The sequence below is a fragment of the Cupressus sempervirens genome, chromosome 2 (genome assembly GCF_028749045.1).
Source record: "Cupressus sempervirens isolate cs-2001-9-10 chromosome 2, ASM2874904v1, whole genome shotgun sequence".
Taxonomy (NCBI): domain Eukaryota; kingdom Viridiplantae; phylum Streptophyta; class Pinopsida; order Cupressales; family Cupressaceae; genus Cupressus; species Cupressus sempervirens.
Window position 1 is genome coordinate 372133578 of NC_143119.1, and position 15074 is coordinate 372148651.

Below are 15074 nucleotides of genomic sequence, written 5' to 3' on the forward strand. Positions count from 1 at the left end.
GCTTAGTTTGCATTGTAGTTCCATCTTACCTTAGCTTTACTCTTCATCATTTCTACTCTCATTCTCGAGGTTATCACTTTAGGATTGTTATTATAGCCAAAGGCATGATTTTCATCCTTCTAATTAGAGAAACATAGGATGCTTATTGATATTCTCAATTCAAGATGTTAAATAAGATAGATCTTTTATATTTTAGTTGATTTAGGTTGAACTAATCCCATGAGTGTTTTATTTTTGATGCATGTGAAGATACAATAATTTATTTTTTTCTAGAATAGTAAGAGATCTCCAAAGGTGGTTGATCTCATGGCAGTGGTGACTCGATGTGAAATCTATAACATAAGCCATTGCATCTGGGACCAAGGGCTTTTCGCCCAAAATACTCTATTGACTAAAAACATAAAAATGATAAGTTTTTAAATGATTTTTCTATAAAAAAACAAAAAAAAAAAACATGAATTGAATGTGAACATTCCAAATAAATTGTGTGCACCATATAAAATTTTACAATGAAAAAATAAAAAATAAAATAAACAAATCAAACATAATATCTATCTACGTGATTTCATAATTTAAATTTATTCTAAATAAAAATATAATAGTTTTTCTTTGAATCAAACAAATAATATATCTTAACAAATTACTTATATTTTTAATATTTTTCAACTAATAAAAAAATAAAAATCTACCCACTGAATTTAATCCAACCATGAAAATTAAAATAAAACAAATTTAAAAGAAGAGAAAAATCCAATAACAAAACATTAAAATAAATGAGCTTCACCCAAAAACTACAAGTAATATCACAACTCAAATAACATTATCTCCTACTTATCAACTCAAATAACATTATTAGTAAATAAATAATTAGCCGATAGGCTTTCCTTGTGAGATTACTTGTAATCAGAAATTGTCTCACACCCTAAAATAATTGTTGGTAAATGGTTTTTGATTAGGTTTTTTTGTGTGGCTCAGGTGGCTTTCATTGCTCATAAATGTTATTGCATTCCATTATATCAACATTAATGTTATTAAATTGGGTCTACTGGACGAATGATTTGAAAAAGATCTTGTTTTAGCTCAATCTAAAAACAATCTATCATCATTAATGATAAAAATTGAATTTGGATCTCTTTTGAGATTTCACTTTAATAGGCTTCAGGTCTAGAGTTGACTCTTGTCTTACGCTAGTAAAATTTTCCCTGAATTCCATTTTCAATCATCGATAACCAATGTCAATCAATTGAGTGTTGGTTGAGTGGGTAAATGTAGGCTGAGTGGGTGAGTGGAGATAGTGTGTTCTCCACTCACGAGCATTTATTTACATATATTCATTTTTTCGTTGAGTTGTGAATATGCAACATTGAGAGCTGCATTTCTCTACGTCGAGCAAATAAAGCCTCTTGCCCTCGGCAAGGTCCCAGAGCATAGTAACCCCATCCTTCCCGCTGCTAGTGCAGAGTGACCCATTGGGCAAAACAGAAACAATGTTGATATATCCACCATGGCCTATAAGCATGTTCTTGAGCTTGCAATTGGTGAGATTCTAGACCTTAAAGGTGTGGTCCCAAGATCTAGAAACAATGGTGGGATTAGTCACAGAGGGGCAGAAACGAACACTGTTGATCCAGTTAGAATGTCCATCAACATTGGCCTGGATGGTGTACTTGCACTCACCAAAAGTGTCCCAGAGCTTGATGGTTTTGTCCCATGAGGCAGACACAATTTGGTGATTGTTAATGGATAAGGCCACACTGAGAATATCCTTGGAGTGCCCCACGAAACACAATGTTAGTGAGGGCAAAACAATGATCACCCATCAACATTTCCACAATTGTTGCACAAATTTGATGGGCCTTGGAACTGTTTTGGCCAGTTTTTCTACACTCCTTGGCTTACTGCATAACCCTCCTTAAATACCTAGGACATTTGGATGTGGGCTCCACTTAGATCCCCATTCCTCCAACAACTATAGAGCATGCAAAATGGCATCACATTAATTAAAAAATTTTGCTCCATCAGTAATAACATTAACATTTTTTAATTGTTTGTTCTGTGTATTTGTAAGACAATATTCCTTATATGGTATGTTGATCACCGATGATGGAGGAGGAGGGGGCCGATGTTTTTTTTATATAAAATTTACTTATTTTGCATCTAGGTATCTACATTGATCTTAGATAAAACATTTACAGAATCGGATGGGACAAGATGTTTCGGTGCAAATCATGTATGTTTAGATATGTTTTTATAAATATTTAAATTGTTATATGTCATTACAATAACTCAACAGATAAATTTTAATTTAGAAAAACACCTATTTCTATAGCAAATATATGACAAGGGATAAATAAAAATAATTTAGATGGACTCTTTCAATGATGGATATACTGAGAATATGTATTGGTTAGGCGCACTATTACTACATTAGTGTTGTTCTCAAATTCACTTTTACATAAGTGATCAACACCTCTTTAACAACTTCTTGAAGATGCCTTCTAGCGATTGTTGTAAATTTTGTGAAATGACAGAATTATGTTATTATGAAGAACAAGTATGCCCATAAAAAATGCATTACTAATACATTGTTTTATATAAACTAATACATCTAACTTCTTGTCTACAATTATTCTTAACTACTACATTTTATAAGTTGTGGCAATTGGCCGCAATCCCTTATTGGATATAATTATAGGTAAAAATAATTAATGTTTGGCAAATGCTTTCAAGAGTAACTATCTAGGGATATAAGTTTATTTCTTCACAATATTGGATAATCAACTACCTGACCAATAAATATATTCTTGAGCCTCTGCATAGGAACTTATCAGATACAAGTCTAACATAAAGTGCTATAGTTTCCCCACTATTCCAAGCTAGGTATCATTTAAGCAAAGACAAATTGAATTGACCAAAGATTTAATGATTTAATATTACGTATATGAATGGAGGAAGTAGATGAATTAATAGTTATATTTCGCCACAGGGAAGATATATACGAATAAATAGATATATTAAGTATTAAGAATATATTTACAAAATAAAAATATTATTATATATTAATCAAAATATTCAAATTTTAATCATTTTATGATAACTATGAAAATTACCTTACGCAATTTTTTATTTTTTATTTTTTTGAAAGCAAAGACTCCACGCTTGTTTTATGATATTTAATTTGATTAATAGTTGAAACAGTTAATTCTTGGTAGGTTACTGAAATATGAGATCTTAAAACAATGAATAGAGGTGTTTGAGAGGTTATATATCATATTCATTAATAATTAATGAGGTTTTACATTTCATTTGTATTTAAAAGGTAAGCATATGTTTATTATTTTTTCTTATTTCTTTTAATTATTTCCAATTTAGATGATTGGAACATATATTTATTTTAGAAATTAGTTATTTTTATTTTCTATTTTAACTTTTGCTTACTTAAATAATTAGCACATTGTGATATGTCAAATTCCATGAAGTATCTTATATTAAGATGAATACTATAAATTTATTTTGATTGTTTTGATTTAAAATTTTCTATATTTGGTTGAGATGCTCTAAAAAAATTATTATTATGATTTTTTTAAAACAATTTTACTTAAATTAATCATTATTGTTATCTATTTTAGAGTATCATAATTTTTTTAATTATTAACTGATGTTATAATATAAGATAAATTCTAAGATAGTTTTTAAAAAAAAATTATATAATGTTATTTATTTTTTAAGTTATTTTTATATTTCTAAATCTGAATCATATCTAACATATTTTACATTTGGTAATACCAAATACATTACAAAATAATAATCAACTCTTGGTACTTTATATTTCTTTAAAAAAAAGCATGCAAAGTATTACTCCTGATTTGTCCACCTACATAGTATGAGTAAAAATTACTTTTTCAATACTTTTAAAATTTTACCAATTTTAAATTTTATAAAAATGACTCATATATACTTCCCCTTATCAATTAATCTCATTTTTCCTTGGATAGATTTTTTGTTGCCTGGCCACAAAGATGACTCCAATTACAATTCAAATGAACTCTTGAATTGGGAAGTCAAGAATTAATTCTATTAATTTTACATCTCTTCAATTTTTATTTTTTAATAAAATGTATCGACTTCTATCCCTTACACCTCTTTCTAGTGCAAATGCTAATAAATAATAAATAATAAATAATAAAAAGATCATTCTTCTAAATAGTACGTACACGAGTGCAACACTTGAGCATCGTACCCTTCGGGCACCTCAACGCACGAAGTGTGCCTCTTCTGATGTTAGCCGAACCTTTTTTACTAGCTCTCGGTTGTTTCGTTGGTATTAAAGGGCTTAGGGTTTAACATAACCAAGAGCTGAGACGCAGACCGAACAATGGCGGCTGACACTTCTCACAAATCCAAAAAGCGTAAGAGTGTTTCTAAGGGCAATTCCGATGACGGCAAATCGTTCAGAAGCGACCAGAAGACCTACACGTCGCCTGCAAAAAAGATGAAGCATTCAAAAAAAGAAGGAAATGATTATCTTAAGCCTTTTAAGAAGGGCAGTACCAAACCTTTTAAGCCAAAGATTGACAAGGCTAAAAATAAGCACCTTGCCGATGCCAAGGTTCCTAAAATCCCAAGCGACAAGGCATCTACGGTACCAGACGCTAATGCGACTAAGCGGGATCGTAAAAAATGGAAGGTAGGAGTAGGCACATTTTTTTTTCTAGCATCATCTCATATTTTACTTGAATTGCAACAAAGAATACCCCATATATATATATTATTAACATAGTATAATCATCTGGATTACATCATAAGTTCTATTAAACGCTGAGCACCTTACAAAATATTTTCAAAATATGCTCAGCAGATGGTATATGCAAACAGCCTAAACAGATACCTGAAATGAAACTAGTTCTTTACAACATGTCGTACTTGTTAACTGGTTACAACAACAACTATCATAACCGAGATTTAAAATAGTTAATACAAAAAAGACAGTATAACCAGCTTGGCATGTCTTCCCAACATGAAAAAATAACCCATATATAGGGCTAACCCCTCTGTCCATCTACAACATGATCATGATGAACATAATTTCCAGACTTTACTCTATCTCCAATACTAAGATCTTTAATAAACTTGTTAAGATTGTCCATTTCCCTCTGTTTGAGCATATCCTTGTGGATGTCAAAATATTGACATGAGACAACATCATCTTTGTGGATCAAGTTCTGTCCCTCCACATCAGCATCATAAATCTGTCCTTTGGAAATTTCCATAGTAGCAGCAACCTGTGACATAATTTGAAAATGTATGAGTTTACATCCAAACTCAGTAAGTTGTCTCCTTCTCTTCTGAAAGATCTTTTCATTTCTCATTTTCCAAAGAAACAAAACAATTTCACAAGTAAAGACAGACCAAAAATTATTCATTTTCAGATCAAAATTGTCAACAAAACCAGCAAGTATTTCATTCCAAGAGAGACCTAGCCTACTATTCCAGACTATGGGTGACCCAAGAAAAATAGACTAGACACCCCGGGCTAAGGTACACTTAAAAAAATGATGCTCAAAGGACTCATGGACAGAACATACACCACACATAATAGGACTACCATGACCATTAGGCAATGTATTGCGCACAACAAATTTTTTTGAAAGTAACAACCATCTAAAACAAGATTTCTTAGGCTCACAACGAGAATGCCAAAAAAAAGAAAAGATAAAATGCCATCTATCAGTCGAGACCCCTAGCCCCCAACCATGGTTAACCCTGTCAAAAATAGAACAATCATTTTAAAGCATTTTATATATATATATTTAGAAGAAACACTATTGAAGTGACTGTCATCTTTCCATCTGATCTTCTACACAAACTGATTAGAATTCATAATATATTCAGGGAAGACATTTCCTACAGCTTTAACAATGATGGAGTAAGTCTTCTTTTGGGAATTAGGAATGTTCAACTTGCCAACAATCTCATTCCCTAACCCTAACCTATTGTCAACCAATATATCACCAACAATATAAATGCCATATCTATTCCATTTTTTTTGCAGAACAACTTTGGGTTAATGCAAGAGGTTTACCATTCGATTCATCAACCCACCAAATAGATCTATCTATAACAAAATATTCAGGGGGGCCACCAACTGCATCCCAAAATGGAATAAGTTTCCTAACCTGAGACTAGGCCTTCCAAAGAGAATGAAAAACTTTGGATCCAAATATTGATAACTCAAAGTTCCCAAAGACCTTTTCACATAGTCGAACATTAGTCCAACTTTTCCCCTTTTTTATGCCAGATCTAGAGATGTTATTCCTAACTAAAACCTTCCATTGTTCATCCCCACTCAGAGCTTGAATGATCCATTTAGAAACCAGTGCCATACCTTGATCTTTTAAATCTATAATCCCCAACCCTCCCCTTTCTTTGGGTAAACAGCACCACTCCCACTTTACACAGTGCCTTTTCTTATTTCCTAAACCATCAGACCACAAAAAATCCTACATAATCCTTTCTAAACTACTGCTCTGATATTTGGAAAATAGCCAAGTTGAAGAGAAACATATGTGATCGGCAGATAGCACTTTTTGAACCACTTGAACTCTACCTGCCAGAGACGAGATGAGTTTTCCATTTCAAGTATTTCTTCTCCACTTTGGAAAAGAGCCATATCCACATATCCTTAGTAGATGGCTCAATAGAGAATGGGATTCCAAGATACCTAACAATCTCATTAGGTCCCAACCATTGCCAACCCTTACCACCCAATTTGGAGGGGACAAGGACCACCCAATAATGGATGATTTGTGGGGAGCCACTTTGGCCCCAGATATCAAACAAAAAAATTGCAATTTGTGATACATATTATCAAAATTCTCTTCATCCAAACCTATGAACAAGCCAATATCATCTGCAAATTGAGCATTAAGCAATATCTCTTGGTTGGGCAGAGTAATACCCCTGAAAGGAGGTCCTAGTTGAGAAGCTTTGAGAATATACAATAATGCATCAACAACAATTACAAACAAAGAGGGAGCAATTGGAAATCCCTGCCTTATAGATCTTTGAAGAACTATCCTTTCAGTCAACTCGTCATTAACATCTATAATTGTAGAAGAATCTTTAAGTAATATGTTAATCCATATACAAAAACCAAGAGGGAACCCAAAAGTGTGCAACATACGCATCACAAAAGGCTACTCTATTTTGTCATAAGCTTTTTCAAAATCTAACAGAACCCTTGCTGCGGTCTGACCATCATGCTTGGCCCAATGCATTGCTTCCCAACTAGTAATGAGGTTTTCCAGAATAGACCTTTCTTTAATGAAACTAATTTGGGTAGGAGAGATAAATTCATGAAGAAGCCCCCCTCCCCTATCCACCTAGCCAAGATCTTAGCAATAATTTTGTATGACAGATTTAATAATGCTATAGGTCTCCAATTCTTAACTTTTGACTTATCCCCTCCTTTTAACAGAAGTTTAATAACCCCTTTATTGATGTCAGCTCCAAGTGAGCCAAGTTGGTAAGCGTTCATATACAATTCCATCAATTCAGTACCAATCCATCTAATATTGTGTTTGTAAAACTTTGCTGGGATGCCATCAGGCCCTGGAGCCTTGTCATTAGCTAGAGAAAGAATAGCCTTGTTAATTTCCTCCAAAGTGATGAATCTATCCATTGCCTTAGCATCTTCATTTCTAATCTTTTTCGGAATAAGCTTAAGACATTTATCTAACTCCTGCTTTTTTTCATCAATGAATTCTGAGGTAAAAAGACCTTTATAGAAGCTATAAAAAGCTTCCTTAATGCAGCTAGGATAATTACTAAGATTTCCATTTCCTTGGACATGCTCAATTAATTCTTTCTTATGTTTAGCTCTAATAATAATAATAAAATATTTAGAACCTTTATCTCCTTCCTTCATCCAGTTCATCCTAGCTCTGATTTGCTGTCCTCTTATCCTATACTACTGGATCTTTTTAAGTTGGGCTTTAATCCATATAAGTCTTTCCTCTAAGTTAGGATCACAACCCTTACTTTGAAGATCTCTCTCAATGGAGTTCAAGGAGCTCTGCAAGACCTGTTCCTCCTCATCCCTGTCCCTGGCTCTTTTCGTACCAATAATTTGATAGACTTTTTTCCACAAATCCACCAAAAGGCTCCATCTATCCCTAGGATTCAGCTCTGAGTTACATAGCTTACATAAATTGGTCACCATATGAATGACACCATCATCCTCCCTGTTATTCAATAAAGATTGGTTGAGTTTAAAACCAATTTTAGCTTTCCTTTTATTACCAAGATCACTGTCCATAAGAATATTTGCATAAATGGGATGATGATCACAAAGAGATGCAAGAGTAACACATATAGGATTATGGCCATCCTTATTAACAACAATAGACATTGATTCTTCCACATAAATCCTATCCAGCTGACAATAGACTTTTTGGCTCCCAGATTGATTGTTACACCAGGTGAACCAAATATTATAGAATCTTTTCTTTTGAAGAGCTAAAGGATCAATAACTCTATATTTCCTCTTGAAACAAGACTAGAAGTAAAATTCATTACCTTTCCAACAATGTGTGGAGCCTCCACGTTTGTCTTCCTTATTCTCTATCATATTGAAATCTCCAACAAAAATCCAATGAGCTTTAGGTAGATTACATTTTAACCATTCCCATAAAGCAACATGTTCTCTATAATCACTGGGGGCATAAATGTTGCAGACCCCAATTAGTATTTCACCATGTTTAAACAAAACCCACATAGCTCTATGACATGGGGAGAAGCCATTAGCAATAATCTTGTCAGCCCAAAGTCGGCCAACCATGATAGCCAACCCAGCTTTGCCTTTGGGATGGTTAGAAAGAATGAAATCTGTAGATTGATCCCAAATAAATTTCAAGATGGTATAAGCTTGAAAACCTACAATCTTAATTTCTTGTAAACAGATAATATCCTTTAATTTAAGATTGTTGCACCATTTTCTAACCAAATACTTCCTGTCAAACATCTCTAGAACTCGCACATTCCGACTATGTAAATGCATCATTTATGTTGAAGAGATTTAGGGTTATCATACAATCCGCTAAAGCAATCCGACATCTCATTACCACTCCTATTCTCATTAGAAATAGACTTCCTTTCCACCATTTTCCTCTTTTTTTTTGCATTTTTGTTAATGACTTCTGTAAATGGTTCCTCCTCCATTACATCATCGAAGTTACCATTGACTTTTCTGACCACCATTGATTTTAGGGCTCCAATTAGGTTCTTATCTCCATTCAGAGATCCACTAGTGCTCCTCCTAACATTTTCAGCTCTTGCATTAATGATATTAGGAGCTAATTGTCGAGCATTAAGCTTAGGGGGTATAACATTGACCTTTGCATTACCATTATTGTTCACCGAAGGAGATACAGGTTGATAAGAAGTTAGGGCTTTGGAGGAATACGGACCTAGGGTTGGCACAACCTCAAAGTTAGTTTCAAACAAAGGGCTATCCAAACTGAAGAACTTACCCCCATCCCTTGTCTCAGTTACTGCCTCATTAACTAGCACGTCCTTAGAAATATTAATAGATTCGACACTAATATTTGTTCGAATATCCTTCAATGAATCATTAATGATAGTATCATCTTTTTTGGATAATTCCTACTTATCACTATTTTTTTGGTTAGCTTTAGCCATAGATTTAAACCTAGGGTCTTTCAAATTAACAAGGGTTGGACACTTCTTTGTATGACCATTCTCTTTACAATAAAAACATGACCCTAGGTTCCCTAATAAAGAGATTTCCCATATAAAACTTCCCTCTTCTAAACTCATTGAAATAAATTCTGGAAATTCAATATCGGGTGCTAGAGCAAGCAAAATTCTAGCATTTAAGTGAGGCAAGGTGTACCTCACATTTTCAACCTGAAGAACTGAGCCTAACGATTGAACAATCTGAGGGATAAAAGGCCAGAACTCTAGCTGAAGATTCTTAATTTCAACCCATCTAGGGGGAGGACGAGTAACCACCTGCTCAAACTTACCTAAGGCCGACCATTGATAAGCCCTAAAGAGGACCTACCAACACTCCAATAGTTCTTTTTCAAAACACTTTCCTGCATTCCATGTGTTTTAAGAAAAACCACAAAAAGACCTTTTTGAATCGTTCTACAGAAACTTACTTGAATCCCATATTTTTTTCCCTCTTACGAGAGGGAAGGGACTCTTTATCAACACAAACTAAGAAAATGGCAATATCCTTCAATCTTTTCTGCTCCTTTCTAATAGCCAAAATCATATCTTTGTTAGGAGATAAAGACAGAGTTCTGAAGTCATTAGGGACAGACTTACTAGTTTTACCATTGTCTCGGCCTCCATCCTCGTTTGGTCCTCCTTCCAATCTATCTCCATTGGCTGTGGGCCTTCAACAACTGCCGTATTTCCCACTGAAGACTCCATTAAAAACAGCTGATGGTGGACACTTGGCTTCAGATTATCCAGAAAGAACATCTTTATACAAAGGCTGAGAAACCCCACCTTCCTTTTGCACATTATCTTGGCAATCATTGATTGGACACTCCTTTTCCGCATCATTTCCTCCATCATTAGACAAACCTCCAACCTTAGACACGGGCGAGCCAAGCTGGGAGTCAAGGGGACTTGGGTCCGACGACATCAACTGAAACCCTAGTCAAGCAATATCATAAACTTCAAACCACAAAAACTCACACAAGCAAAAAAAGAAGGATGAAACAACAATGATAACCTAGGCGGACATGACAGAGCCAAGAAAAGGAAGTACAACTGCGTAGAGGAAGGAATGTAAGCCATGAAGCCTGCACCGCATCCAAGGATGCCGTGCAGTTGTAGAGCTCCGTCAGTAATCTGCTGCTACTTTTTTGAATCAAGAAACAAAGATAATTCTGAAGTTCTACCAATAAAATTGTCCTGATATAGTAGGAATGTTTTCAGTTAACAATAGGTTATATCCTCTTTTATGGAAAGATACAACGTGAGAAAATTTTAAGTTGAAAATTTCCACCGCACCTGATCATATTCAAGTAGAAGTGAGCTAATTTTGCTTTATATTTTAGTAGTTGGTTTAAGATTCTGGGAATTTTGCTTCGAGCTTCAATAAGATATCCGACAGTATAGTTTTAACTCTTACCTGTTTAAAGTTTATTAACACTTCTTTGATATGTTGGTTTGAAATCGCAAAGTATACTCTCTATGATAGCTTTTGCTCTGATTGAATTAATTGAAACTTGATAATTTCAGTAAAATGTTTGCTCAATGAGGTTAGATTTGAGCAGCATGAGATGAATCCTGTTCAATTTTACCTTGAAATCGAATTCTAGAGGGATTATTTTGATATGAAAAGGGAAAAGTTTAGTAAATTTAAGTATTGTTGTGTACAGACGCCTTGTTTAATTCTGTTAAAAAATCATTTGATACAAATTGTTAAATGTCAGTTAAGTTTCATTTTAAAATATGCGCTATTCTTGGTCATAGAATCTGCTAGTATCTTTATAATCATTCTGGGTTAACTTTCAGCAATGTTTCTTTGATATCAAATGCCAAATTTAGTCAAGTTTGTTTTCACATTTCAATACAAAGAGTCCACTTTAAAATATGATTATATGACTTATAAATGGTTGGGTTAAAGTATTACTTGCAATGTGTTCCTGTAAAATCTGCTTACATTATCTGTTAATTGAAGGTAAATATCAGTTGATAATTAAAAAATAAGCTATATCTGGGTTGTTTCATCAAAATTTTCTATAAGTTTGACTAGATTTTGTCATCAGCACATTAGCTTCCTGGGAGTTTCTAATTTAAAGCAATAGCTGGTTTGTTATTGCCTCATACATGCTACGTTGTTGGTTGCAGGAGCTCACAGAGAACCGCAAGAGAGAGCGAAAACCTTATTATGATCTCCAGAAAGTAAGATTTATTATTTTTCTTTTGTGATGTATTGCCTTTAACGTTATACTATTTGTTTTTAATTTTATTTATAGACTCTTCAAATATTTAGATAACTATCCAGATATCTGTGGCTTTCACCAGTAGTTGCTACAATATCACTTACACATAATGATGAACACCTCACACAGAAATCCAACACTACTCAAACTAGAAGTAACTGAAAAGAGAGCACTGTCAAATGGCAGCACCAAATATTAAATATAGATTCAAGAATATAAATGAGTAAGCCCAAACAAACACATTTAAATACTGAAATCTGATATTTATGATTCTCACCATAAACTGCTGTATTATCAATAGTGTGTAGCAGCAATCACATTGATATTTTGCAACAGAAAATTAATAGAAAAATATAGATATTGAAAAACTAAAGTAATGGAACGTCACATTTTATTTGATAAAAAATCATGACTCTTATGCTGGGAAAACTTGCTGTTCTAAATACTTATTATAATGACAGGCACCATAGTGACACTGAAATGCAGAAATAAACACACCACACTGAAACACACACACACGGGGCTTACATTTCAACTGGAAACAAGAAAAAGAACTAACAATTTTGTCAGCTCAACTGCGATTCTTGGATGAAACTATCCCAAAGAACAAGAGGTTTTTTATATCTCCAAATCTTTACACTCCAATAGTTTCATTCTTAGAAGAAATTGATGAATGCAAGTTTGCAAGCTATCAGATAAATAGTTGTTTTAATTTCATAAACAATAAATGATTTCTTTTGACTCTCTTTTATAAGCTCCTTTTTGGCTGCTTAAATTTGAATTTGCTTTTCCCTCAAAAAAACTCCTCCAAAAGTGTTCAAAATTACTTTTGTAATAAATTGCTACACGTTGATGTGAGTTTTGTTCCACTAAAACATGCAGAACTCAATGCTTAGTAATCCAAGATGAAACACCAAATCTTTAAGTCTTTGAATAAGGATACTGATATGCTAAACAATGTATATGGTTTGTGTGATCAAAGGAGACAATCTCAAGGCTTGTTCCTAGTGGCTCTCACTCAGTTATAACGATATGATATGCTGGTTATCCCAAAGGAACTTATGCGATTCATTCAATGGAAGCCAACTTGACTTTAAATTCTATCTAAGAATGTAAGATATGTTTAATGATGGGGTGAGACTGTAATCAATCCTTGCTTCATTGTATCAACTAGGCTGTAATATCCCCAATGGATATATATATATAAATTAACAGATGAATTCATGCAATAGATTTCAGATTAACCAACCAATACCAAGAAATACTAAGATAAAATAATCTCAGAAATATTATTGCATTCAATTTCAACAGTTAAATAACAAGATCCAATCTTGAAAAACAGAAGTCAGAGTCAGATTGGACGACTAGAAAAGAACCTGAAAACAATGTGAACTCTGTTGCGAATCTACTTCAAGTGATGAGCGGTTTTCCGTCCAATCCACCAAGAAAGCCTGAAGGTTTTCGTCCTCAAGTTTTAGATTTGAAGCTAGAAGCTTCTCAAATTCTTCAAGAGAATAGAAATCAACTCATAACCAAGTCTGTTGAGAATGATCCTTAGTATTCTTTTAAAGCACAACCCTATGACTCTTCGTTCCCCATGAACTTGACTCTTCATATTTCTTTTTCTGTCTCTTTATTTCCCCCTTAAAATAAAAATTCCGCATGTGAATCAAGTGGCCCTTTAATTATAAAGTGACAAATTAATATAAACTTAAATCTAGTAGTCACTTTATTTGTAAACCATTTAATCTTCAGGCACTCAAATAAATAACCAGCCAGACTTAGAAAACAAAGTGTGAAGCTCTTTGGAAAGATCTCAATGAGAAACTCCAAGACTAATACTGAAATGCCAAAATTAATGAACCCTGTTGAATCAACTCTAGTTAACCTGAAATTGGAATTGCCTAGGCTGCATCTCATTCTGATCTGGGTAAAGTCCTGGTTAGTCCACAAGACCAATGCAAATAAGGCTAACGAAACATCATGAATGGATGGGTTAAAAAAGGGGACATTACATAGGTGTAGGAGGGTGCTATCTTTTCCGGATGCAAAATGATTTTCACATTATCAATAGTCATTCAAATAACATATGAAGGTGCAATCTAAATGAACATCTCCAATGGAAATCAAACATTTGCAATTCAAGTCAAGACTACCTTGCACTGTTACTTACAATCAACATGTACCAAAAGGTATGGACACTGGCTACACCACTAATCACCTTTGAACATCTTCCACCCATCTACTTCTACTTCTGCTTAACACGAAATGAAATCCTAATCTAAGTGAGGGATGCAAAAAACCACGCAATACTCCAAAATGATCATATACAATCCACCATGCAAGCACAACAATGAATGGAGAAGAATTTTGGTAGTACTTCGGCAACAATTCTCCAACATAATATTGTTAGAAATGGTATGAGCAAGCCTTTTTTATATAGGGGCTTAATTACAATGAATGGCCAGGATTAATTTGAAATCAAGGGTCAATTAAGCCACATAGGCCCTAATTAGCGTTTCCATAACCATAGCTTCAAATATTAAATGCCCACCCAATAACAATTGAGCATCACTGTGTGGGCCAATTAGAAAATTAAATTGTCTTCATGGGCCAATAAGAAAACGAATTAGGCATAACCATGAGATAAGATGCACCAACAAACTGGCCAATGAAAAAAATACAATATTTTGTAGGCCATTGAGAAGAGAGGTTTGTTAGAACTTAGAAGCTTGTAGAAAAAGCCATCATTTAATGTACCTATAAGATGATGCCACTTGTATTTACACCATGCCATCTTTAAAAATACTCTTTCTTTATTCTTTTTTTCTTGGCAGATTCAGTGAATCTAGACATGATATGGTGAAGTCCTTCCACTAGGACAAATCTTTAAAAATACTCTTTTCTTTATTCTTTTTTTCTTGGCAGATTCAGTGAATCTAGACATGATATGGTGAAGTCCTTCCACTAGGACACTTGGCACGTCCTCATTTGTTGAGGAAATGGCTGCCACAACAACGTGTTAACCCTATAAACTTGATAAACCCTCTCTTTGATGATGAGAAGTCATTGTTAAGCCTTCAATTA

At 33.8% G+C, this 15074-nt stretch overlaps 1 protein-coding gene across 1 annotated transcript in view; it reads left to right on the forward strand.

The window, feature by feature from the left end:
- The first annotated feature begins 4353 nt into the window (after nt 1-4353).
- Nucleotides 4354-15074, forward strand: part of PUM24 (pumilio 24) — a 60757-nt gene continuing 50036 nt past the window's right edge. The window contains exons 1-2 of the mRNA XM_089813771.1: nt 4354-4687; nt 11893-11946. Coding sequence (XP_089669897.1) covers nt 4376-4687; nt 11893-11946 — 366 coding nt within the window. The 5' untranslated portion in view covers nt 4354-4375. The remainder of the gene's footprint in view (nt 4688-11892; nt 11947-15074) is intronic.